The 26,473-nt window shown below is 35.8% G+C and overlaps 1 protein-coding gene across 1 annotated transcript in view; it reads right to left on the bottom strand.

Moving 5' to 3' along the window:
* The window catches only part of STS (steroid sulfatase), a 110,732-nt gene that overhangs the window by 50,068 nt on the left and 34,191 nt on the right, over positions 1–26,473 (bottom strand). Inside the window, 3 exon segments of the mRNA XM_030949912.1 lie at positions 14,916–15,052; positions 24,809–25,145; positions 25,148–25,231. Of these exon segments, the coding sequence (XP_030805772.1) occupies positions 14,916–15,052; positions 24,809–25,145; positions 25,148–25,231 (558 nt within the window).

Raw genomic sequence — 26,473 nt, forward strand, 5'->3', positions numbered from 1 at the left:
TTAAAATGCTAAAATATGAGAAATGGTCACACAATTTTAGGAGGGTCCACTGCATTTGCATTTTGCATGACAGCTCTGATAACTTTTTGGGTAAATTTGCAACTTCATTCTGCACATATCTAAGACGCCATTTCACACATACAACTAAGATGAATAATCAAAAAGACATTGTCTCATTTCCCACTTTGAGGTCCCCCATGTTTTCTTTTAAATTATGGAAGGGATTTCTTTAGGTGTGACCTTGGCAAACTGCAGTGACAGCTGAGCGGTACTATTCAATTTTGAATTAGACTGTTAGGTGAATTTAAGGCTTCAGGTATTTGACCATTCCAATATATGCTGATTGTGATTGATTGCATAAATGGGGAGTGATAAAAGAAACTCCTTCCTATGTCTTCAAAGGTTTAAACATTTACTAATATCAGACTAAGTTTTAAACTGAATATGTATATGGTCCTAGAACCAAATGCATAATGACAACATTTTGCCAGATTAATGTATGAGGAATTATGAAGAATGTAAAGCAGGGAAAAAAAATTAACCCCCCATTTAAATCTTCTGCACTTTTCTAGAAAACTTCAAAGCATTTGCCAGTTGTTTATTTCATTTTTATTAAGTAAAATTCAAACTGTAAAAAACTGGCTGACATTACAGCATAAACATTTATAATCTTTCAGCAGCCAATTTTTTTTTAATCTTTGCTAAATTTGGAAGCAGGTTTTAAAGACTTGCTATAAATTACATGCCATACAGTTAAGATGAGTTTTATCAAGAGTGAACTATATTCATCATGAAATCCCAATAAATTTAATTTCCTGGTTTTCTGATCTTAATTGTGCAAATCTAATCTAAAATGAAAGTAGGTGTGCATTAACTCATTCCCAATACACCTTTTTTTTTCCTCCTTTCCACAAGGATCACCATGCACCTTTGTTAATTCACCTACTTCTCTAACTTTTGTGCCTAAGTGCTACTAGACACTCAAAGCCTACTGAGAAATCACCATCTCCAAAACATGTTACTTGATAATGAATCTCTGTAGAGACATTGTTACTACCAATAAGAAAGCAAACCTGACTATGAAAATTGTCTCAAGGGACTTTTCCACCAATCATGTAGACTCTACTGTGTCTTCTCTAGATGACATTCAGAATTTAGAAAAAAAAAAAAACAAATAAATACACTGAGAGCCACAAATTATGATTTGGCGCCTTTTCCCCTGGTATATGTATGTGTGTTAAACATGACATATATATGCTGACTTCCATTCCAGAGGATCCTGTCTGAAGGGAAGGCAAATAATTTTTCAGGTCATCCTCACTGACGATAGATTACTAGATCAAAAACATTACTCACTATCTCATGAAATGGCACTTTGATTCCTTAATTCATCTAAGTGCTCTTGAAAAATATTCACAGGCTATTCAAAAAGAGTTTTTGCTGAAGTTTCAGAGTAGTATTCAGTAGCACAGCAGATGCCTATGAGGAAGAAAATCTGCCTTTTTCTGGTCTGAGGCCTGGAAAGAAAAATATGCCATTCTTGTTTTAAATTGGTTTGGAAATACTTGAGGACTCTGCTTAGACCAAGATGTGTTTGATGCCCCTAAGACATGGTGGAGTCATGAGATCAGAGAGGGCCCTGAGACCATTAGGCTCCTTTCTTTGCCTTTTCTCTGATTTTCATATTCTCATATAATAATACAACAATTTTCATATTCTCATATAATAATACAACAAAAATGAGTATGTTACATGTGGAATTAATGATAATTAAGTGATAATTAATCTGAGTTTGCTAAGGTTTAACACTGTGAACGCCATGTGTCGTTTCATTTGTAATGAGAAGTTACAAAAATGGACCAATATATTTTTCCTGTGCGAAGGCAAGGCAGAATTCTGAAAGGGCTCTGCCTTGCATGTAAGGATCACAGTGAGATGTGTTTTTTAGGATAAATCTGAAGGCTAAATGTGAAATGAGGAAGGATTATTGACAAAAACACCACAGATCAGCTGAAATATTTACATAGATACATGGAAAAAATTAGTCTAACTGTAATTAGACACTATTTGGGGAAGAGAGGAGTTATTGCCAAGGTAAACTCTCCAAAGAACAGACGCCAAATAACCACTTGAAGACCCCAGGCAGCACATTTGTTACTTATGGGAATAGCACTATTCCTATGGATAATCAGGCAGGTAAAGGGTTAGTTCCTCCCTATTAATGTACTTTTTTATTGAACTAATAATTTCTGAACCTATAAAATTAAATTTAAGAATTTGTATATAAACAGATGTCTTTGAACAGGAAATGTTTGGAATTTTCACATTTCACATTAATAGCTCTGTAACACACTGGTGTTTCAGTACGACATGCAGAGAGAAGGAAGTACAATCCAGCAAATAGATTTCTGCTCTAGAAGGCACTGGAAAAGTATGGCTGGCTATATACAGGAACTGACTATTGTTACCAAGATTCAGTAAGTAAATATGGTAACAGTAGGATAGAGTATTTGCATTCATTTCCTGATGATATATTTAATATACCTGTTCATCCTTTTTAAAACAGTTATTTTCAACTATTTTACCATGAATTCCTAAAGTTAATATATAACCAGAAAAGTAATTAAATGTCTCATCAAAAATCAGTTTACATTCTGAGAGGTAAATGTGATATTATTGTCTAGTATTTTTTGCCAAGAAAGTCCTCAAAGCTCTCTTTAACTAGGCCATCTATTTTTTTATGAGCAGCACCTGGGGGTTATTGCACAAGAAGACTGGCAAACTGCAGCAGAATCACACAAAAGTTGGACAGAGAAATTGAGGATATGGAGCTTGACTACTTCAGCTCTAAATAGGCAAGAATATTTAGGATATGTCCTGTAGAAAGGTTTTAGGCTTTTTTTTTTTTTTTTTAAGGACAACTGCCAATTTTGTGCCTCTTAAAAAATGCTGATAAAAAAGCCATCATAGCAGCACTTTGCTCATAACACCCTGCTAAGATGTTCAAACATTGTTCTGTAGGATGTGCTGGTTACATTGTGTCTCACTCTATCCTGATGTTGGTTTGGAACAGGCCTTCAAAGACCATCTAGTCCAAGCTCCCTGCCTTAGGAAGGGACATCTGTCACTAGATCAGGTTACTTAAAACCTGGCTTTGAACACTTCCAATGATGCAGCATTCACAACTTTTCTGGGCAACCTGTTCCAGTGTCTTACTACCCTCCTTGTCCAATATTTCTTCCCAATGTCCAATCTAAATCTACCATTTTGCTGTTTAAAAATTTTGTCCCTTGCCCTATCACTACAAGTACTTTCTACAGTCAAGTAGAAGTATCAAGTCTTTCTACAGTCTTTCCTATAATTTATTTTCCTTTAAATATTCTCCCTAGAGCTTTCTCTTCTCCAGGCTCTCTCTCAGCCCAGCTCTCTCAGTCTGTCTTCACAGGAGAGCTCCTCCAGCCCTCTGCTCATCTTCACCAACCTCCTCTAGGCCAAGTCCTGAGAGGCCCCCACCTTTCCTCTGCTGAGGACCCCAGAGCTGGATGCAGCCCTCCAGGTGGAATCTAGCAAGTGCAGAGCAGTGGGGCAGATTCACCACCCTCATCCTGCTGGCCACGCTGCTTTAGATGCAGCCCAGGACATGGTTGGCTTTCTGGGCTGCAAATTCACACTGCTGGCTCATGTCTAATTTTTAATCTGCCAAATGGAAAGGATAAATTATATGTGTTTGAATTATAAGCAAATAAAAAAAAGTACTCATTTATTACTTGCTTAATGTATGCTCTGTGATTTTGTGATGTCAGAATCAACTGAACTCTGGATTAGAAGCACTTTGCTACCTTTTACACAGTGATATACTATACATTGAAATACTCTATATTGGCTATACTTTTCACATTAGCACAACTAGGATCTTCCTTGACTTTACTAGAAATAATGAGGCATCCTGAACTATTAATTTCTTTCAAACATCTGGCATTAAGTTATTTTTGGATTCACAGGAAGACAAAGTTTGTACTGCTTTTTTTTTGGGCTAGGCCATTCTTTTCTTTAGGATTAAAATGCAGTTACATTTGTATTATTTCTTATTTTCCGCTTTGTTTTTCAATGCAAGTCTGACTAAGAAATGAAAGTAAGTTTGATTTCTAACCCACAACTATCTCAACCATTGAGATACAAGAGCCTAAAGAGCCAAAGTCCTTTACCCTCACAACAGTGAAATGGCAACAGTACTGTAAAACCATGTAAAATGAAGGACCTATGTTAGTCACACTTAATTGTAGGCAATGTAATTGTGACATTATAGACGAGTCCATCCAGTGGTTTTCTAAAAGGACACTTGCTGAAAAGGAAGATTCCTCTCTTCTTCTCCTCTTTCTCCTTCTTTCTATTTTCTCTGGAAGCTGGTTAGAAAAAAAGGAGGTGAGGGAGAGAAGAATGCTCTCCCTCCCCTCTTGTGGAATCATAAGGCTGCAAGATCCACTAAAGCTGTAGAATATAACTTCATGCTCGTCTAAGGCAAGAATTTGATTATCATGGAGTCTTTTTTTGCTCATCCTAAGTAAGCAACTGAGCCCTTAGGGGTCAGGTGTTCCTTTGGATATTGAGCTTACTACTGTAATACAAAATCAGTTCAGTGTTCTCAGGGTTACTGAAATATGCTCTTCATAAGGAAATGTTATAAAGAAAGTTTCATGGGTAGGGAGAGAGAATGATTTAAAAATAGAAGTGTGTATACAAAGTCAAAAGAAAGCAAAAAACAAAAAGAAAGCATTCAAACTAGTAAAAAATAACCTGAGTACACTATGAAACACATAACTGTTGCCCCACAAACATCAGTATTAAAAAAGAATGATAGAAAAGAAAAATAAAGATTCAGATTCAGTTTTTCTTAAACAACATCCTAAATTGAAATAAAAATGCCATTTTTTACAATCAAGTGGTGAGGCGAAAAGCTCCAGAGCAAAATTACCATTTCACCAGACTGCCTTTCACTAATCACTGCATTATTACTCTATTGCTTTTCCTAGACCTAAAAAATTCATTATTTATCTCATTATTATATTTTGTTATTATACAGAAAGCAATAAAAAGCTTTCTTTAATGCAATATAAGCAACTGTTTTTATAAAAATAATGATCTTTAGCAGTATTACCACCCAGCCTATTGTATAGTGTGGTTGTTTTAGCAGTCAAATGTACCATTGAAAGATTACCAGCCAGAGTCAATAAAAAGTCAGTTCTATAAATCTCATCAATAAGAGCTTATCACCACCTGAAATTTGAGCCTTGTGATTCAACAGTATGAAATTCTGCATGGAAATTCACTAATTGGAACCAATCTGTTGATGAAGAATACAGAATCGATATTGTCATAAGCTTTATTGTATGATTACTGCTTTCACTCAGAATTAGATCACCTTTTCTTAAGCAGAACGGTCTCAAAAAAATTAACATACATTTCCAAACAAGCATGAAAGTGTTTCATATCTCTCTCCAAAAAAGCATTGTGGATTATTTTAAAAGAATCTCTAGTATTCTCAATATCATCTCTGAAACTGAAATGCACATGATCAGTTTTAGGTTTTTTTCTACAGCTAACTGATGTGCGGCCAGCTATGAAAAAATGGTAAAAGGCTGGAAGACGTTCCCTGAGTCATCACAGAAACTGTTCATATCATTATAGTTCATATATTAAAAAAGATATTTAATTATCCTTTAGAAGTACTATTTAATCCCCAGGACCAGAAGAAAACATGAGTTCCTGAGTCCAGGTGCACATTCTAACCATTTCCAGCTTCCAACATGGATCAAGACCGTGAAAAAAATTACTTTTCCCCTTCCCAAATCCCATGCCAGTTGAATTAAAGTCCTAATGCTTTACTATAGATCCAGATCTGGATTAGTGGGTAACTAGCAACAAATTTATATCTCAGGAGTTAAAACTGAACATCATCTCTGTGCCTCAGTTTTTCTTCTGGGAAAGAGATTAATGAGATTCCCCTATCTTACAAAGGCTTTGTGAAAATGCTTATTTGCAAATCTGTTATACACTGTAGCAAAGTACTGACACAGAAGAGATGAGACATGTCAAAGTATCTGTCTTCAAAACAGAACTTCAATAGCATGTGTTAAATAAAACATGAGAACTCATATTTAACAATGAGGAATATACCTATTGTTGAGAAGCTGCTCATTAAGAAGGCACTCTGATAAGGAGATACGATTCCAAAGGGAAAAGAAATGGCATGTAAACATATGTTAGAAAAGTGTACCATGAGACAGAAGCATAGGAAGAGTGATTTTTTTCTATCTTTGAGTACTTGACTTCATAGTCTTACAATTGTGTCTTCTACATGTTTGTATGCATTTATGGGCTGTATCAGCTATGGTAAGGTACTGGGTAATCCACTACAAAACTATCTGAAGGTACGAGGAAGAGGCGTGGATGAGAAAGTTTTAACACAGAGATTAAAAATCCTTGACATTTTCAGTCTCTTTGTTCCTTAGTTTCATGTCAAGGCTTCTTTCACAGACATGCAACTACCACCAGCAACATCCTTCTCCTTCTCTAGCACAGTCACATTCTTTATAAAACCATGATTACAAGCTCCATAAATACCTACACAGATATTCTTTCATTGTCCAACTACTGAAGAAAAAGGATGGGAAAAGTCATGTTCCTAATTCAGGGCTGAAGGTTAAGGCTGACAACAGTAACACTTCCACTAAAATGAGTAAAGTCTGTCATCCTGATCCCTTGCTCTGAATGACTGTCTTACTAAATTCCTGTGGAGTTTTTCTAGCACAGTGCAAATGTAATTTTTTTTAAAGCTTCACAGTATCTCTGCTAAAAAAGGTTGCTATGCAAAGGCCCTCGATGAGCAAAACCTTTAGCAGCTTCCTTAAAAGTGTTTTTCCAGTCTGTATTTTGAAGATTATCTACAATTTGAAAAAAGTTAGCCCCATTTTGTTTCCTTATTGCAACCTTTATCTGAATATTCATACTCAGACCTTTTTCCATATTGACTCGAAGTCCTGCAGGTCAATTTTGGTTTAAATCTGTGTTCTTAATTGTTCTGAATTGTTCTTAATCTTGCTGTGTTCTTAATCTCACTGATAATGGTTTTCCCTACCCACCTTAAGCTAGGAGCAAAATCCAACCATACCATTTATTTGTAAAATTAAACTTCAGAGGCAAAGGTGAAACAAAAGGTTGGCTGCACATTTCATTAGAGAACTTCCTATCCTCCTTACCTGGATTTATCATTGCTTGGAGTCATCAGGATTCTTATTTCTGGTTTATCGAAAACAGGCTTTGAGCTTTCTCTTACTAATGAAAATTAACTTGTCTAAGAGTAATGCTAATTTTCTTTCACCAATTACAGCATTTTGATCTAACACAACGTTAGATCTCAAGTCACTTTTTTTTGCAATAGACTGAATTTTAAGAGCTTCATAATTAACAGAAAGCCTTTACATTTTTGAACATTACATGATTACATTTTTGTAAAGAAAAATGCACAGTGCCCTAGCACACGTTGTTCTGACAATTTAACTTCTGCAGTATCAGATGCAAATGAAACCTCTTAAGCAGCTGGCAGCAAGTTTTGAACAACACAGCACTATTACCACAAACTACATTACATTGAATTTTTCCATCATGGAGTACTAAGACATTATTTGAACATGACTGATTAAAAAGTGCTACAGAAACGGCAACTTAAGATGTGCCTTGTAATCTTGTAAATAACGTTCTGAGAAGGAGCTTTGCTGTATACAAAGATGTGATATATAAAAAGAAACTATACTTAAAGAGGATTAGGTAGATCAGGAGGCTTATCATAGTGGAAACAGGAGTCCTTCATCACCTAGTCACCTCTTAAATTTGGTCCCATTCAGTAGTGACTGAAAGTCATTGCTGCTTAGTGACATATGAAATGTGTTTGGGTTTTAGAGCAGATTGTAACTGGAACGCATCCATATCATAAAAGGCAGAACCACAAATGTTTTTAATCTGCACCCACACTGACAATTTTCCCAGATGTAACCTAAAGAGTGAATGTGCTTCAAAAGCTTAACTACTGTCTTAGCTGAAAAAAGAGTCTCTTAATGCTTGGATAAGAGCAGAATGGCAAGACAGGGTGGGAAAATTCTATCCTAGTCACAGAATATGTGTATTGGCTGAATACCTTCTTCCTCAGGGTGCTGGCTGAACATCTTTTATGATAAGAAATCCAGCCTAATATTAAACGTTATAGATTTGAGATGTACATCAGTATGCATTCAGAAAAGCAAGGTCAAGGAGTGCACTATGAGCACCAGGCATCCATCTCCAGATTTTTAATTCTATTTTTTGGTTTTGAGGCTCAGCCAACATTATGTCACATTCACAGTAGCTGGATAAGATCAGTGCTTATCTGCTGCTTCTGATCATGTGGCATCATTCTGTTTTGCTTATCTTTTTAATCAATGTTGCACTGTTACGAATGACTACATGAGGTGAAAAGCCATGATAAATTAGGCTTATCTTGGTGCGCAGGATTTTTTATTGGAAAAAAAAGGATAGCTCATTCATTTTTTTCTCAAAGCAATAGGAATTTGTCCTTTTTTTTCTTCTCATATTATTAATAATGTTTATTTTTATTTTTAATACAATTGAGAATTCTCAGAAGATTTGTGATACATTTTTAGGTTGCCCCTTATAGAATAGGTTTTTAAATAAAGGTTCAAAGTATACAAACACTGCAAAGTGATTCAAAGACATGAGAATTCAAAATAACAACCACTAACAATTTCATGTAAAAGAAGAAATATTGATTTCTGATAAAATTTAATAATGCTATGCTGTTTACTAGAAGGAAGATAGTTACTGCACAGTATTTGGAAGAACATTAAAAAAGCCCACAAAACCCCCACAAAACCCCAAACACTCAACACCTAGGAATGTAAGTTCAGGCCAAAATAGCTTGAAAAAAATATTAAAATTAAATTTTAATTACTTTGTAATTAAAAATAATAAGTCAACTTTAAGAGCTTAAAGGATTGTAAGTTTAAAACAATGACTTTAAAATAGTGAAAAAAATTACCCTTTTTTCTCTTTGCTTTGTGAATGCATTAGACTATGTTACTTTGATCAGAGCAAGAATTCCTATGAGTCTTTTGGGCATAGTTCAGTTTTCTGTCTCCTAAATAGATTACATTTTCCAAAGTAACTTTTGTTTTCTGTCTGAAACCATTATTTTCATTTACTTGATGTTACATCTATTACTAAAAAGAGAGAAAGATGCCACAGGGGTCATTAAAAATAGTTTATATTAAATTGGAATGGTTTTCACTTAGACCTTTCATTTACATCATTCCAGAACAGAATAAAGATTAAAGGAAAGGATGTGATCAAGTTCACATTCTTAGCATATTAACTATTTAATCATGCACAAATTCATCAGATAAAGGTATGTAAGAATTTAGTTTTCATCATCTCACAATTGGGTGGTATAGACATTAGGAACCACAGCTTAATCCTGCACATATCATATTACTGATATAATCTCTTTTAAAACACTAGGAAATCTCATTAGGGAATAAATAAATTAGATGTTTTTCACAAAAGTCTGGTGCTGGCTTGGTAGAGCTTCTGCCCTTCTCTTTGTCTTTGAAAGTGCTTTGTGAAGATACGTATTTATAGAAAATTCTTAATAATGATAGCAGTGGAATAAAAAAAAAAAAAACAGTTGAAAAGTGGTCTGACTTCCAGATAGTCCTACTAGATTGTACCCCAGCTGTCCTTCCTCAGTGAAGAGAGTATGCTTTACATCTGTCTTGCTGCATTTCAGTACAGGCTATATGTCAATCCAGATAGTTGTGTTGCAGAGTATTGCAAATGCTTCAACAAGTCATAAATGTTCCTCGTGTGAGGTTCAATTTCTTCAGATACCTAAGGTTTAATTGCTAGTTACTTTTACTTAAAAAAAATTATGGGATATTATTTCCTTGTAAGGAAAATCCATTTAAGATGTCATTAGCATCCTCAAAATTTGTCAATCACTATAGTGTAGAATCACAAAATGGCTTGTATTGGAAGGGACCTTCAAAGACCATCTAGTCCAAACTCCCTGCCACATTACTCTAAGCCCTGTACAACCTGACCCTGAATACTGCCAGTGATGGTAGACTCACAGCTTCTCTGGGCCACTTGGTCCAGTGTCTCACTGCCCTCATCACAAACAATTACTTTCTAATAGATAACCTAAACGTGTTCTATTTCAGTTTAAAACTGCCCCTTGTCTTGTCTATACAGTCATTGGCAACAAGTCCCTCTCCACCTTTTTTATAGGCCCCCTTTATATATTGAAAGGCAGCAATAACCCTGGAAACCTTCCCTCCCCAGGCTAAACAATCTCAGCTCCCCAAGCTAAAGAACCTTAGCTCTTCCAGCGTTTCTTCAGAGAAGAATTGTTTCCAGACCTCTGACCATTTCTGAGGCTTTCCTCTGGACCTGGATGCCTTGCTCCAGGTGGGGTTACACTAGAGAACAGCAGAGGAGGAGAGTATCATGACAGTATCTTGCTTCTGTTTGTTTCAGAGTTCCTTTGTTCCTCTTCACTGACTTTTAAAGGTTGTATTTGATTTTGTTTCAAATATGATTTGACTTTAGTGAACAGATTTTTTTTTGTTTTCTCCAGCATCTCACAGAATCACAGAATGATTGATGTTGGAAGGGACCTCTGGAGGCTACCTTGCCCAAGCCTGCTGCTTAAACAGGGTCACTCGGAGCCCTGGACCATCTCCAGACTTCACCACCCTGATGGCAACCTGGGTTCGCATGTGATCATCCCCAGAGTAAAAAAGTTTTCCCTGATGCTCAGAGGAAACCTCACATGTTTCAATTTGGGCCCATTTCTTCTCGCCACAGATGGGCACAAATGAGAAGAGCCTGGGACCATTCTCTTTGCACCCTTCCTTCAGGTCAATAAGATAGTCTCTTCTCGAGGCTGAACAGGGCTTCATTCCCAGCTCTCCCAGGTTTTTCTATTAAAAAATGCTCTAGTCTTTCTTATAACCCCTTTCAGGACACTGTTCAGTAGCTCTCTATCCCGGTGGTACAGGGAACATATTGAGCTATACTCTTCCTATAAAATTCTATACAACCTTTTAAGATATGTAAAATAAAAATTAAATGCAAGATGCTTTGGGTTTTCTTTCCTTTTCCTTTCCTTTCCTTTTTCCTTTCCTTCTAAATAACTAATATCAGATGTCTTGTAATATTTTCTTGTAATATTAACTTGATCCTAAGACAGGTCAAAAGATCATGGCAGAGAGGCAGTTAATGTTTTTCAGCTTTCAGGACATTCATATAACAAAGACATCCAGACAAGGCCCCCACTTTACAGGTACCTAGGATGAGACAGACTACAATTTCTGAGACTTTTTTACATCTAAACCTTTCAGTTGGGATTGACCTACAGAGGAAGAAGACCTGATATGTAGTTCTGCTGCTGCTAACAAAATAATAACCAGCATTTGCGAAAGTGGTGTTGGATTAGTGTCTTCACACAGCTTGCAAGTCTACAGGGGGCTCCAAAACTCTTTGCAGTGATCTGTTTTGGATTAAATTAGTGTAATGCAATTTACATAAAAAACAATTTCTGAGCATATCCATTTTTCTTCCTATACTCAATCAGGAATGAAGGAATGAAAGAAGGGAATAGAGGAAGGAAGAAAAGGATGATAGTGCATTCATTGATTCATTCATCATTTCTTTTTCCATTTTTAGACTGTAAGATTATTTCATCTGCTCTCATATGAATTATAATTAATAGCATTAATAAGGTGCTTAGCCTACATTGAAAGAAAATTAATGTTATTAGCCAGAGAATAATTCTCTAAGGCATGTCACATGCAGTGACATTATAACTGTGAATGCTTTCAACATTGAATTCTGTTATACACACATCAGTATGAAAAAGCATTAGACATACATGGTCCCAAAGCTTATCAAGAGGCTTTGTATTTTGGATTTTTGACTTGGATTGTAATCATAATCTTCAGTGTTGGTCTAACAAGTCACAAACATGAAATATTCAAAGAAGTATTTTATTCATGTGTCTTTTGGGCTTTTCTCCTACCAGCATGACAATTGCCTTACAAGTGAATAATTGTCCAATCTGGTATTGATTTTCAATAAATAAACAAATGAAAATGGAACTGTTTTGTATTTAGAATTTTGAGTCCTGAGTGGACTTTTCCATCTTACAGGAAAAGCTTTTGCTTTCTCTCTTGGAAATGGCACCTAAAATCTTTCTGATTCCATCTGATTTCTCAAATAAGGAAAAATATTTCGGTTGCATTCCATTGTTCAATCTTTATGTCTTTCTGTCATCATTGGTACCTGGTAGTACTTCTACTTGCAGCTTCTACTCCTTTTCTACTCCTTTTTTTTTTAAGTCATCCACAAGGGCCTTCCACAACATGACCCAGTCAGCAGAAAACACTGTAAATTTCTTTTAGAACTCAATGAAAGTTGGTGTATTTTTCCTATCAAAGGTCAAAGATTTCTGACGTTGTTCTATAATGTAGATTTCAATAAATTCATGTTTTCTTCATATGCTATGTTGTCTTAGAAAGTCTTGCAGCATAGCGTTATATCTGGGCTATCTTGTTCTTACTGCTCTTGCAAGTTACATTCATCTATGCATAAATACTAATTTTTGTCAAATGAATGATAAAACCTCCATTTCTGAAAAGCTCACAGTATTCACTTTTTCATCTTTTCTAGACAATTTTTTAAAAACTTTTTCTACTGTAGCATCTTCAGAGGCATTTTCAAGAACATACTGGTTACTGACATCAGCAGTACAGTGAATCAATCTATTTTCTCTGATATAGCTGGCGCATTAAAACTGGACTTTTCAGTGGAGGTTAATGGAAATAAGTACTCCATTCAACTGAAAAAAAAAAGTATATTACTCTTCCAGATTCATTTGCAAATGACAGCCATGACTTCTTTTTTTTTCACCAGGCTAATAATGGAGGAGAAAGTAGCAGAGGAACTAAACACATTTTCTACATCCTGGAGCAAATATGCCATCTCTCATCAAGAAGATCTTACAAGACACAACCAAAACTGAGACCAAACAAACAAAAAAATTGTTACTTTTATACTAGTAAATAACAGTTGTGGATTTGTGGATCTGTTTCCTGATTAAGCTAGCTGCACTCTCCCTGATGCTCCTGTAATGATGAGAAAAGGACAATACCTGAGGAATCTTGTGTATCTTCTCTGATTTCGTTCTAGTTTCCTATATTATCACCATTAAACTTGAATCTCTGACTTAGCCCAAGCTTTTTAAATAGCATGCTTCTGTCCTACAGTTGGTTTATTTGACACATCTCCCAAGAGCTTCTGGTCATTCTGGAAAAGAGCAGTGTTTTTCAACCTGTTACCACCTCTGTATCGCTAAATAGCCTGAAACAGCAGCATGTCAGCTACCCTGCTTTCCAACTTGCTGTTTAAACCCTAGAGACACTCTCTGGGGGACAAGGAAACAGCAAAATGTAATGGCAGCAGCAAAAAAAAAAACAATTAGGCTGGAATAAAGTAAATATTGCACAGCAGAAAAAAAACCCCAGGAAATCAAACACAGACAGTAAAACAAGCTAATGCCCAGTGGATTGCTACAATGTGGATGCAAACAGAAATTATAACACATGCATTCTTTTATCTAATGCAAGTACCCAATTGATCAAATGCGGGTGGCCACTGATAGACATGGTAAAGATTCAGGGTTGATAGAACCGGAATAAAACAAAACCTGCTCTCTTTTTAAAAAACATGATTTACAAAAGAGTATTGTTCTGTTATCTCCTACATTGAAAACCTTCCTAAGCACACTACAGTTTCCCACAACAGTACTCCCCATTCCTGTAAATATTGCAATAAATACAATACAAATCACTGCCTTTTGCCCACTGTTTCTGCAACTAGACTTCCTGATACAAAATATGCAAAGAATACATGTTTAACTGCTCATGCTGGCATAATTTATGCATGCACCAAAGCTAAATATCTGTTTATAGAAATTTAGTCAGAAAGCTTTCTTGAAGAAAGCCAATTTGCATTGACTTGTACTGAGAAGAGAATCAACTTGAGGTATACAGGAAGGAGGACCATAAAGTCATCTTTAGTGCCTACAATACTGCTATTCTACCACCTGATTACTTACAAATATGAACTGTTACTTGTTTTCACAGGTGTTTATCTCTGGAATCAGAGAAACACTTCTATACTTCTGGACATACAGGAAGCCTGCTGAAAGATTTAAGGACTAATTCCTCTCCAGCCTCAGAGAGAATGGAAGGCTCTGAAAGGCAAATTCATTTTTTGGACTATTCTTCATAAACAGAAGTGGATCTCATCTTAGTGATTTCTGTAATTCAGAGAACTCACTGAAATAATTAGCAAACTAGTTTTGCCAACAGTGCATATTATATACTTAATTTGAAAATATTTTGATTCTGGTATCATATGGTCACTTTTTAAAATAGTAGATTGTTTTATAAGGATCATTTGAATATGCAAGATGTACTCAGAAGCTCAGAGGGTTGGATTTAACTACTCAGCTTCAGAAGTCCACAGTTAGATGTCCACATCTCTGATAAGTCCATGCTGCATAGACCACTTTCACAGTCAAAGAAGGGAATTGCTTTTTTAGGACACAATAAATTTGGCAATAAAGTAGATATTGCAAAAGGTCAGACTATTGTGCTTTCTAAATGACTGTTTCTTTCCCCTAAGTATAAAGGACAAGTATGACAGATATACTATAGACACAAATTGCTGGTCTCAATTTGGCGAACATGAACACAAGTCATCATGAATTCCTTCCACTGCTGTTAGAAGCATATGTAACATACCTACACTCCAGTCCATTTCCTCCACTGCATCACCATATAAACCATGCTTGCTCTTTCCTTTGAAATTTTCTGAAGCATATAGAGCAGTATGGACATGAAGATAAGACAGGAAAAGAAGAAATGGTGTATCAGTGTTCCTGGAAAACAAAACAAAACCACAAACTCTTACAGTATTTTATAATAAGTTTTCTACAAATAAATCTTTCTTCAATAGAGTTTTTTAAAAAAGGCTCCCTGTTCCCCCCTCAAAAAAAAAACAAACACCAAAACAAAAAGAAAGGTGAAAAGGAATAATTGATTACAGGATAATTGATTACAGGATAATTCTGAATAAACACACACCCAGTAAAAATGCCACTCTTTTACTGAATTGAAAACAAAAATAAATGACAAAATCTATCTAAATACTATTTGTGATATATATTGAAAAAGGACTTGTTGTTCAAAGGCAGGAATCTAGCAGTTTCTGAATACAAACACCTCTCCACATTTTACATGTATGTTTTTAAAAACCTGAATACAATTTCTGTTCAAAAACATACCCTCAACACTACATATCCATATGAAACACAATTCTTTCCTCACAAAGTCACGTGGAAGCTAATCAACTAAACTGTTATGGGGACCTGGGTCTTTATTCTGGACTGAGGTATAGGACCAAACCTCTTTTCTTTTAAAGCTCTGTATATGTATGCATGTGACTCAACATAACCTCAAAGTCATACCAATATAAAACGTTTTGTTCTCAGAGTAATGAACAGTCTCCATTGTCTTCTGTCTATTTCCTAAACAGATACAAAAGAAAGAGTGCAATAAATAGACTCTCTGTAAATTTCGCTGTTCATGTGATCTGTCAACAGGATATTTATGATCAATTCCAGCAGGCTGTGAAAGCACAGCTCAAACAAGTACTTCTCCTTATGCATTATTTATACTACTTTATTTAAAATTGTGCCGCACTAGCCAAATTTACTGCTATATGCTCTAACAGCACTTGCAGTACATTATGCATATTGTAAATATCAGCTGAACCACAAAAGCACTACCCACAACACTTGTCTGGATCTCACCTTAAAGCACACAGCTAATTGCAGAATACTTTTATTTATCATATTTTCCCCCACCAAGCTGTGGTGGGTAATACCTGTGATTGACATCAACATCACGTATAGAGACCACGTATTTCCTCAAGCAGTTGGTTCATCCACTCTTTTAAGAGGGGAGCCCCAATACAGGCATGCTCATAAAAACCACTTCTTTAAAACTAACAAAACAATCCTAACATTTAGAACTTGAAAACAAGTAGAAGAAGAGATTAATCTGATATCAATACTTTCCTCCTAAAGAAAAATAATTAAGTTTAATCTACTATATTTATGATCTATTTTCCTCTCTCCTTGGTTGGATCTGTTTTTTTCACAAGTTGAATGATTAAAGCTTTTTTTTCTACTGGCATATACAGTAGTAGATAAACACAGGATGGGGAATTTTTATCCATATTACTCACTTGATAAGTATGTTTCTGATGGGGATTTTTTCTTCATAAAAAAGTTCTCCTTTTTTAGGAAACCCAGAAGAAAAAAAACATTCTTCATGTGGAAGATGAATAAAAAGTACTTTAATTCTCTCACAAACATTTATGCATAAATCCTGTATTACTTTATTAATATAAAGTACTGGTCCAAAATATTTAAGACATGTTTTTCATAAAAGATACACTTTCCATGAAGTTGTTTGTTGCTATTTGAAAGGTCATATATGTGAGAACTTTTCACAATTTTAGCAACAAATAACAAGAGATCCCTGAGTCAATGAAAAAGGCTGAAAATATCACCAACTGAAGTAAAAAAAGACATATACTTAAAAGTTACTTATTTAATATATACATAAATGTAATACTGACCTTTCACTAGAGAACTTTACCTCAAGGCAGATTATTTTTGTTTTACAACTTGCATTTTTTAATTCATGGGATTATTGCTGACTTTTTCCTTAAACACAGTTCCCTGAATTGAGATTAATATACAAATTCTAGGGTAAAACACCACAAAAAATATTTTGTACTTTAACACTGCATGCTATATTTAGTTTTCATGCAAACTACCTTGTTCTAATGCCATAGAGACACTGCATTCTCATAACTGCCTACTTGCTTTTCTAAAAGTATCAATAGCTTCCATTACAAATGTTATTTTCAAGACGTAATAATTTAAGTTTGTTTTGTTTGTTGAACTCACATAAAGATCTAACTTTCATGTAGAGTCATCAAATCAATGATTGATATGGAAGGGCACTACATCATTCTCTTTTTTCCAACTCAAATTGACAGTTTTTGATTGACAGCTTGCTGTTAGGTGAAGTGTCTCACCTATTAATATCCTCTAAAAGATCAGAGGCAGTTATTTACCTCCTGCCAAAACACTTTGAGGAGAATCATGACTAAATACCTTTACTCTGACCTTGAAAATGGAATGACAATACCAGCTAGTAGGCAGGAGAAAAATTTGACAATAACAGCTTAACTCCTTAACCACTTCAAAAAATAGCACTTTCAAAAATGTATTTCTACTATCTTTTACACAGCCCAAACACAGAGAATCTCCTTTTCAAAAAATTTGAGACTTTTTTATCCTCACATGAGTCACACAGTTTTTTCAATTTATCGAGTAGCTAGAGAGATTACACACATCTGACATAAGATATTCTTCAGGATGCTTTTAATGGATCTTGAAAACATCTTAAAGCATCACATTGCTGGTGACTTGTCTGCATTGCAAAGTACTGGGTTCTTCTTTTGTATAGTGAGGCGTCTTTATATTACTCAAGAATTCAGCTCAGGCTTGAGCTATAAAAAACAGCTTTAAAGTGTGTGAGAGAGCAATTAAAACTAATCTGACTTTGTGCTTCAAACCCAAGTCTTTTAACTTTTTTCCTGCAAATCTGCTCTAAATGCTTGCTTCTCTGAAAACTCCTTGGGCAATTGTTGGCTTTTCTGTGCACTTAAGTGGCACAGTTGACACATTGCAGGGAAGGAACACCACCCAGAGGTGCCTGGACAAGTTCGAGATTTCAGCCCATGAAAATTTAATGAAGTCAACAAAGCCAAGTGCAAAGGCCTGCACCACAGTTATGTCAATCCCAAGCACAACTGCAGGCTGGATGAAGAATGGAATGGGAGCAGATCTGAGAAGGACTTGGGGGTGTTGGTTGACAAGAAGCTCCATATTAGCTGACAAAATATGCGCTTGCAGCCCATAAAGCCAACTGTATCCTGGGCCTCAATAAAACCAGCATGACCAGTAGATAATCTTCGAACACTTCCAGGGATGGGGCATCTGCAACTGCTCTACCTGTTCCAGTGCTTCACCATCCTCAGAGTAATTAGTTTCTTCATAACACCTCAGCTAAACCTGCCCCCTTTCAGTTTAAAACTATCACCTGTCACTATCTGTCCTTATAAAAATTCACTCTCCTTCCTTTTATAAGCCCCCTCAAGGTACTGGAAGGCCGCAGTGAGGTCTCCCTTGAGCTTTCTCTTCTCCATGCTGGACAACTTCAGCTTTTTCAGACTGTCCTCACAGGAAAGGAGTTTCATCCTATTGATCATCTTCTTGATCCTCCTCTGGACCCACTGTAAGAGGTCCACATCTTTCTTGTGCTGAGCACCTCACACCTAGACACAGTACTCTAGGTGAATCACCACTGTGTCAACACAATCAGATAGAAACATAATATTTCCTTTCCTGTAATTTTCCTTCTACTAAAAACATTCTTCTTATTCAGTATCCCCCAGTGGATAAATTAATTAGTGCTTATTCCCCACAGCTGCCTCTTCTACCTCCAGATTAGATCACCAGTAAGACAGTGCTCTTTGTGATAGCAGTGGATGAATGCACTTCATTAATCTTGTTCCTGCAGGAGGAAAAGCCAAATTTTGGCTCAGTTGTAACAAGGCAGGACTGTTCTCTATGCTGGATTTTGTTTTAGTTCTGACTGCTAACAGTGCTAGAACTCTTGTTAGTCTGAATGAATTTATGAATAAATGTTTCTGTCCTGCTCTTTTCAAATACACACCTTCCAACACAGACGTCATATTTTCAATTTCTTCCAAAATCAGAAAAAGAACTCCAGACTACTGGCGGATAACTTATAAGAACCATAAAAGGTGTTGAAAATGTAACAGAGAGAGGAGGAAAAATGTAAATATATAGAAAATCTGACTCTTTCTAGTAGATATTAAAAGTAGAATTTTTTTACCGCTATATCTGCATTTTTTAAATAATTCTTCTATGCCAATAGATAAGATGCTTCTACTTTTCCAATTTCATGTCTTCATTGCTTACTTTAAATACTTAAGGTAAACACTTCACATTTTTTATTTCCTCTCACATTTTTTATTTCCTATCACACTTTTTATTTCCTTTCTATACAACCTTTTTCTCCCCCTCTGAAAGAAAATTTTGTAAGCATGGAGAAAAAAAAATATCATCTAGTACAAAATAAACTCTTTAATAAACCCTCTCATCCACAAAGCTTTGGAGTCCAGTATACAGATCTACCTCTGTTTTAGAAGTGTTCCATTGACCATTCAGTCTGCCAATCACTGCGGAACTAGTGAGGACCCTAATAATTCTTAAATGATCTAAAGATTTGGTAAAGTCCTATATGAATCCACACCTTCTTCCCGTTACTTTCTTGTTCAAAAGGCATAATCAGAGGTCTGGGAGAAAATGTATGAAGATCTAGTAGAGTTGCTAGAGCTTATAAGTTACTACATTTTTTAATATATGCGCACATATATATTTTATGTATACAGAGATACACAAATTCTTCTCTATAATTTTTATTTAGCTGTAAACTATACGGAATAGTCTTGTAGGATTCATAAAAACACTGGATTTGAGAACTGTAACTTCAGTGCAACATGACAACTGCTAAGATCTTGAGACCTAACGATACATGGAAAAACTCTAAACCACAGTCCGCCACAGTAGCTAACAAAAAATTTGAACAGATGTTGCAACAGTGTTTCAATAACTAAAATAGAATAAAGAGAAAATTTACAATTTATTTACTGTTATAAAATGTTGAACATTATGCTTATGCAATCTATGACTGGTAAAACTAGGCAAGAAGATTCAAATTCACCTTCACCACAGGTTTTAAATATAATCATGTTAGTATTTAAATATCGTTTCCAAGAAACTAGATTTCATTAGACTTTTAAAAAATATTATTATTACTTGTGATCAGGTACAGAAATTTCTCAGAGAGGTATTCTGTATCCCAGAGTGGTATTTTTGTGTTGGTAATTTCTGATACGCTAGAAAACAGACCCTGGCATTTTGCAAAATTGGATTTTCTGTGCAGCTGGCCATTGAAAGGCATGCTGAAGATGTATGAGTGACAACCACATTGAATTTAACATGAAATAAGTAGCATCCATTTGACTTTCAAATACATTTTAATACCAAGAGAGCATTCTGTTAGGTTTACGATGTGTAAACACACTTCCTCTCAGGAAAAAGCAATTAGAATTAACATACACAGAGCTGACCTGCCCACTTACAATTAGGGTAAGCAACTAAACTACTACCTGTTTTTACACACCAGATCTGACACTTGTAATTGCACATATTCTTCTCCAGTGCCATTTTTGGGCATTGAATTTTGTATTTGCTCTCTTTCAGTCTATTAAGGAACAAACAAAAATTTTAATATGTACGCACTGGACTAAGGAAGATAAAATACAATATCACCTTCCCAAAAATCAGACCAAAGTAAGCACAACAGCACACAGCTGTACACTATGAAGATATTATAAGACTTTAAAAATACAAATTCTAATGATTATCTAGAATCACAGGCCAAAATTTGCCATCCAGCAGTCTGAGGTAGTAGTTCTGGAAGACCTCTCTCTTTATTTTGCTAGGAATCACAAACTCTCATTTTGTGGGCTCTGCGGCCAAACAGCCTCCAGCCACCATAGCACCCACCAATCTTTCCTTGTTCACAGAGAGCAGGTCCAGCAGGGCCCCTCCCTAGGTCAGTTCACCCACCAGCTATGTCAGGAAGTTGTCTTCCATGCACTCCAAGAACCACTTACACAGTTTCCTGTCCACTGCACTGCATTTCCAGCTCTGGTAAGCCAAAGTCCCCCACATGAACAAAGGCCAGGAATTGTGAGACTTCTCCCAGCTGCTTACAGAATATTTTGTCTTCCTCTTCATCCTGTCTGGGTGGTCCATGACATACTCCCACCTTGGTGTCCACCTTGTTGGCCTATCCCCTGATTCTTACCCATTAGCACTCAAATCACTACCATCATTAAGCTCTGGATAATCAAAACACTCTTTAACATAAAGGTCTACCCCACTGCCTCTCCTACTTTGCCTATTCATTCTGAAGAATCTAATGCTTATACAAGTCACAAAACTGAAAATTACTGAGAAACAACTAGAAAAGAGTATGTCTGGAAGTCCATTACCTGAACTCTGAAGAACTTCTAGAGGTAATAAAGGCAATAGGCAAACAAACTTACATAGATAAAACATTGGAAAATTAATATATGTTCATATACATTGCATATAAATATAGCGTAAAAAAGCTTTACAGGAAATATCAGTGCTGGTGAAGATTGGAGCTTCATCATATATTTATTGTAAAGTTATTTAACCAACTAAAAGACACATGATATCTGATAATTTTAATTTGATGATGAAATGTGTATTCAGAACCAGGTAAGGTGAAAGCTTGAATTCTTTAACTTCAGGATCATTTGCTCTCAGGTATAATTGTACACAAGGATTAACAGCATACATGACTGAGTTTGCTACTTAATGTGTCAGCTAAAGCAAAGGAGACTGTGTGACAAGTTCAGTGTTCAAACATGTGGCTAAAGGGCTGAAAGAACTGTAATGATAAGAGTGCTGCTAAGCACTGTGACTTTCAAAATACTTGTGGCCCTTCACTTCTGCAACCTGGTTACCTCTTGGTGGCCATTCGCCTACAAATGGTCAAAGTCAGGGGATTATTCATAAAAGCAATGGTCTACTGGTGCTCTGGAGTTAACAGGTATGAACTCTATCACGTCAGAACTAGTGTGTCAAAGCAAATATTGGTATTGTTGCTCACACTAACACATGGGGCAGATCAGTTCAGTGAATATTAATCCAATTGCTCATATCCCCAAGAGTAAGGTTTATGGTCATATACTTTGCATGTGCATTCATTAAAGGGCACAGTTAAGATTGCTCAAATGCCCTAATTGCTTCTCAATACTTTAACATGTTTGCATATTCTCTAATATAACATTGACTGTGAAGAGTCTGGGTTATAATTCTCACTGTAATTGCAGCACTCCTGTAACAAAGTTTATTGTAAATTATGAGTATGCGCTATTAACCTTGACTTCAATTTAACATCAGTGTTGTCTGAAAACTACACTAACATTTGAGGCCAAGTGCCTAAATGATGTAAAGTCACTTACCTCTAGCTGGGTCAACAAAGCTATGCTGACTTAGATTATATATTATTTTGCCAGCTCTAAACACTGGGGTCAAACAGCGGCACTAATCTACAGGGTAACGCTGTGCACATTACACATATTAATACAGTTAAAAGAGTTACTAGCTTTCTACCATCGATTTCCATCTTGAACTCACCTATTATGAGGCAACCATTTTATTGTCATGGCATTGAAATTAGTGAAACATTAACAGATACCCATAACAGTATCACTACAGGCACTTTATATACTTGCAAATAGTGGAAGAATATACCAACAAATAGTTCATGTACTTGAGAGTCTTTTGAAATCACCAAATGCTTGGTCACTAAGCAAGTAATCTCAACAATTTTCGTATATGTTTGTTCATGTGTTTGTAATAACAAAGTACTTCACTGTTAAATTATCTACAATGTATGTGAGAATGCATCTTTATATCTATCCCCATCACCAAGAGGAAATAAAGATGGTTGAGTTAATTTATAAATACTTACGAAAATGTTGATTGTTGGGAACGTTTACTTATTTAAGGAAATTTGTTATAAAACCCATTTTTTCAGTATGACTTGTAAAAACAGCCACATCAAATATTCATAAGGATGGAAATGATAAAAAAATGCAGTATGAGATCAAGATTTTAGATAAACATTTTTTCTTGCTAACAGCTAGAAGCAGCTGCTCTGTAAAGTCATTAAGTCTACAAAATTTAGCTGCAGATTCCTGGTATGTGTTTTCAGCTAGCAACGACACCATTTGTATGTATTCACAGAAACTAATGCTACATATTTTAAAGAATAGTAATTCAGGGGTGTTGAATAGAAATTCAGGATAATAGTAATTATATATGTTAGAATATCATTTTATCTTGATTTAGTATTTTTAAAAATGCTGCGCTTTGTGTCTAAAGTGGTGGAGAAAAACACATACACATATTTTTTTCCAGAAGCTAAATTGATTAAATATTTTTTCTGTAAATATATTGATTTCTATTTTAGAATATACAAATGTATACTTTTTTGACTTAATCCCATTAAGAGCCCTTTGGTGACAATTATGGCAAAGTAACTGACCTAGCAAAAATGAACCACGACTTAGGATGGTTTTGTAAACCCAATGTTTAGGTGGCCCATACGATGGCTATTAAAAACACTGTTTTCAAAACAGCCATTTGTTTCACAGAATCACAGAATAGAGAATGGGTAAAGTTGGAAGGGACAGTGGGATCATCTGTCCCAACCTCCCTCAGGGTCATCCCAGAGAACATGGCACAGGATTATGTCCAGACAGTTCTTAAATATCTCCAGCGAGGGAGACTACAAAACTCCTCTGGTTAACTGTTCCAGGACACTGTCACCTGCTCAAGAAAGTTCTTCCTCATATTGAGCTGGAACTCCTTGTACATCAGCTTTTGCCAATTGCCTCTTGTCCTATTGCTTGGCACCACCTAACAGAACCTGACTCTGTCCTCTTGAAACCTCCCTGCAGATACTTATGTACAGTGATGAGGTTCTCTCTAAATTGTCTCTTCTTGAGGCTGAACAGGCCCAGATATCTCAGCCTTTCTTGTAAGAGAGATGCTCTAATTCCTTAATCAATTTTATTGCCCTCTGCTGGACCTGCTCCAGGAGCTCTGAGTCTCTCTTGTCCTCAGGATCCCAGAGCTGGACACAACTATTCAGATGTGGCCTCACCAGGGCTGAGCAGAGGGGCAGGATCACCTCCCTGCTGCCAATGCTCTTCCTAATGCCCTCCAGGATCCCAGTGGCCTTCCTGGCCTGCAGGACACACTGCTGGCTCATGGACAGCTTGTTGTCCACCAGCATCCCCGGGTCCTTCTTCACAGAGCTGCTTTCCAGAAGGTCACTCCCAGCCTGTACTGGTGCCTGGAGTTATTCTGTCCCAGGTGCGGAAGCTAGCACCCTAATTTTGGAAAATCAAATATTTTCAAAATTACTGTTATAAAAGTGGAGCCATCTAAAATGACGGTATCTTAAAAAATTAGCCATATGAATGCCTTTTAATAGATGCATCAACTCAATGATGAAGAACATCTCCCCATTCCAGAAAAGTCATGAATTATGACTCTGCATTGTGCTTTCACAGAATGAAGTCACACCACAATAAATTTGTCATATTTCAATTTACATTAAATTCTTAAGAATAAAACATTTCCCTTTTTATAGAGAAATTAATTACATACCTGACAGGAGGAAACCAAACAGTCATTCCTACCAACAAGATTAATGTCATCTTTTAAAGGAAAAAAATTACAATCATAGATAACAACATATTCCCTGTGCCCACCAGCTCACTTTTTTTCCTAATTTTCAGAAGCACTGTCATCATAAGATGCCAATGTTAACTTACAACACAGTTAGAAACCCACCTTTCAATAAACTTCATGGCTTCTTTTGTCAGTCTCTGAGTGAGGTTCCCATAGGACAGTGGCTGCTGGATAATCTGATGGTCCCTCATTAAAAAGCAGTTTAGTGGTCGAAAATTATAGAAGAAAAAAATCACAACCACAAGTGAAATTGTGATTATTAACAAGAAGCAACCCAGTGCTTGGAAGGGTACTTTGAGAAGGCCAATGTACTGCACTACTGCCAAAGACACAAGGGCAATTCCAGTGATTTGGACTGGGATAACAAGGTCTTTCTGAACACCTTTTAAAAATACACTGCCTTGGCCAGGTTTGCAGTCTCTAAAATTGGTCACGGAAGGCCATAAAAGTAATCAAATCCATGACTACGGGGGTGGTGACAGAAGTCATTAGTGCTTTCACAGTTCATCCCAAGATGCCACTTTCCTACAAAGAGAGAAGGACAGGGAGTATTTTTATAGTTAAATCATCAAACTTACTTTTAATGTGCATTATTTAAAACATAAAGCTGTCACTATCTGGCTGATATTCCCCTGCTCCCAGCATTTATTGTGTGGATCACTATTTTCTATTGAAAGTTTCTTTGTGCCTCCATCAAAGATTTTTTTTCTTGTCTCCCTCTTCATCTCAGTTAGAAATAGATTAACATGGCTTCTGCTGAAGAACATTAAATTCTGAGTGGGCTAGCACAACACTGAAGAGCAACAGAGCCCTAAGAGACAGTTACCTTTGGAAATTAAGCATGTGTAGTTGTCATAAGATAATACTGTTTTGTAGCAGCTACTTACTGAAGAGGAAGAACAAATATGGAAGTACAAAATATCTTTTCTGAAGTTTTTCTGGCAAATAATTTGACTAGTTAAAAAAAGAAGACAAAAGAATAAACAGTAACAAATAGCAAATAAATCAAGAATAGGAAAATTATTAAAGCATTTACTATTCAAATGATTGTGAAATCTCTGAAATTGCCAACATCCCCCAAAATACACATATATATACAATGAGGCTGATTATTTTGTATTTATATTTCATATATATAAATAAAAACAACAGTAACAAGTAAATTGCTGTCAAATACTCTCTCTCACAGCATTTTGTACCACTAGGAAATCACTCTAATTCTGCAATAATGTTGGACCCTGTCTGTCCACTGAGCCGGATTTGCATTATACTAATACAATCTATATTCATGTTGATTATGGTAAGTATCTAGATAATTCATTCTATGACTCATGTACAACCTCTAACCACATGCTTATGCATTGCTTAGCACAACAGACCTAACTGGTAGCTGTTATTTGAATAAAAATGCATAATTATTAAAAAAATTCAAATTCAGTTAAGCTTATTGAGCTAGATTATGGATAGAACTTTGCTCTCAGCAAGACAAATGTGCTGAATATTTTAAAAAAGCATGCTGGCCTTGACAAAACAGATGACATTATATACTGTTGGGTCAAACTTTATTTATTTTTCTGAATCAAACACCTAAACATGACCAGCATAATTCAGGGGTTGTCATTGCAAAAGAAATAAACAAGAAAAGCTACAAATCCAGTAAGTCTTCATTCCCATAACTTACCCCAAAGAAATCTGAAATACTTGTTTCAGAGAATTCAAAATATTCATGGCAGTAATTATAAAACAGAAAAAAACCATATACAGAAT

Source organism: Camarhynchus parvulus, chromosome 1, assembly GCF_901933205.1.
Source record: "Camarhynchus parvulus chromosome 1, STF_HiC, whole genome shotgun sequence".
NCBI classification, from domain to species: Eukaryota; Metazoa; Chordata; class Aves; order Passeriformes; family Thraupidae; genus Camarhynchus; species Camarhynchus parvulus.